This window comes from Plasmodium fragile (assembly GCF_000956335.1).
Source record: "Plasmodium fragile strain nilgiri unplaced genomic scaffold supercont1.47, whole genome shotgun sequence".
NCBI classification, from domain to species: Eukaryota; Apicomplexa; class Aconoidasida; order Haemosporida; family Plasmodiidae; genus Plasmodium; species Plasmodium fragile.
Genome location: NW_012192627.1, coordinates 145,504 through 146,621, shown reverse-complemented (window position 1 = coordinate 146,621; position 1,118 = coordinate 145,504). Strand labels below are relative to the sequence as shown.

At 42.1% G+C, this 1,118-nt stretch overlaps 1 protein-coding gene across 1 annotated transcript; it reads right to left on the bottom strand.

Moving 5' to 3' along the window:
• Nucleotides 1-278: 278 nt before the first annotated feature.
• On the bottom strand, nucleotides 279-648 carry AK88_03835 (protein translocase SEC61 complex gamma subunit, archaeal and eukaryotic; the record flags this gene model as incomplete). Its single annotated transcript, XM_012481445.1, has 2 exons — nucleotides 279-292; nucleotides 411-648. The coding sequence occupies 2 exons, from the start codon at nucleotides 646-648 to the stop codon at nucleotides 279-281; spliced, it is 252 nt and encodes an 83-aa protein (XP_012336868.1).
• Nucleotides 649-1,118: the final 470 nt, after the last annotated feature.

The window sequence follows — 1,118 nt, the reverse complement described above, 5'->3', positions numbered from 1 at the left end:
CATTTAATTATTTTTGAGGGAAAACTTAAAAAAAAAAAAAAGGGCAAAAAAATACACTTCCCTAATATCACATGCATCATCACGTGTATCATCACGTGCATCACCACATGCATCATCACATTCCTCCAGCCCGCCCGATGAAGTGGCGCATCTGGTTGGTGTGCCTCTTTCTATTGTATCCCTAACTGTGCTTCCAATTTCTGCGTTCGCTGGGCAACGCAACTGTGGTTCTTCCCTCCCCCCATGGGGTCACACACCAAAAAAGGGGGGATTTAAAATCATTCTGCTACGTCTGCAAAAGGGGCAAATGGGCCTACGGGGTTGTCGTCTTCCTGCCGCTTCTTCTTGCGTCCTCCCGAAAGGCTGCTCACCCCCGATTCACACAAACAACAACTGCCTTCAATACGAACCGACGAAAATGTTATTGATCGGAATGAAGACAAGCTTGATGGTGTACCCAATGAACCCCATGATAAGGAAACCAAAGGAGCAGGCATACACGATGTTCGTGTACTCCTTCTTGTTCGGCTTCGTGCACTTCCTTATTAACCTAACACTATCATGGACGAAAGTTTGTATGCCGCTGATGAGGTACCCGACGGGGTGATTTTCATCAACCACAAATTCAGGGACCTTCACATCGAACATGGTGTTGAGTGCTGCTATGGAATTATTTAAATATGTGGGCAAGTGGAAAAATGGGTCTGTTCCAAATGACAGGTATAAATCTGCCCGATTATCTCGTCTCTGCAAAAAAAAAAAAAAAAGGGGACATCCAACGACGTGACGCAAATTCGCAACTGCGCAAATGATTGTGCAATTATATCGCCGTTATATGGCGGTTAATGAGGCAACGCGATGGTGGGAGATACACAGGGCTGGGACGTGGAGCGTTTTTTTTCCAGAGCTGTGTTCTTCTCATTTCGTACTTTTTTTTTCCTTTCCAATTTTAGCGATAACTGTATGTTCCCCACTGAGTCAAAAAGTTGCCAATTTTACTTATTGTTGATTTTTTTTTTTTTTTTTTTTTTTTCCTCTTCCGGATGAGCAAAGCTGTTCAAACTTGTTTTTTCCTTTTTTTGGAAAATAAGAAATAGAATATAAAAAAAAAAAAAAAA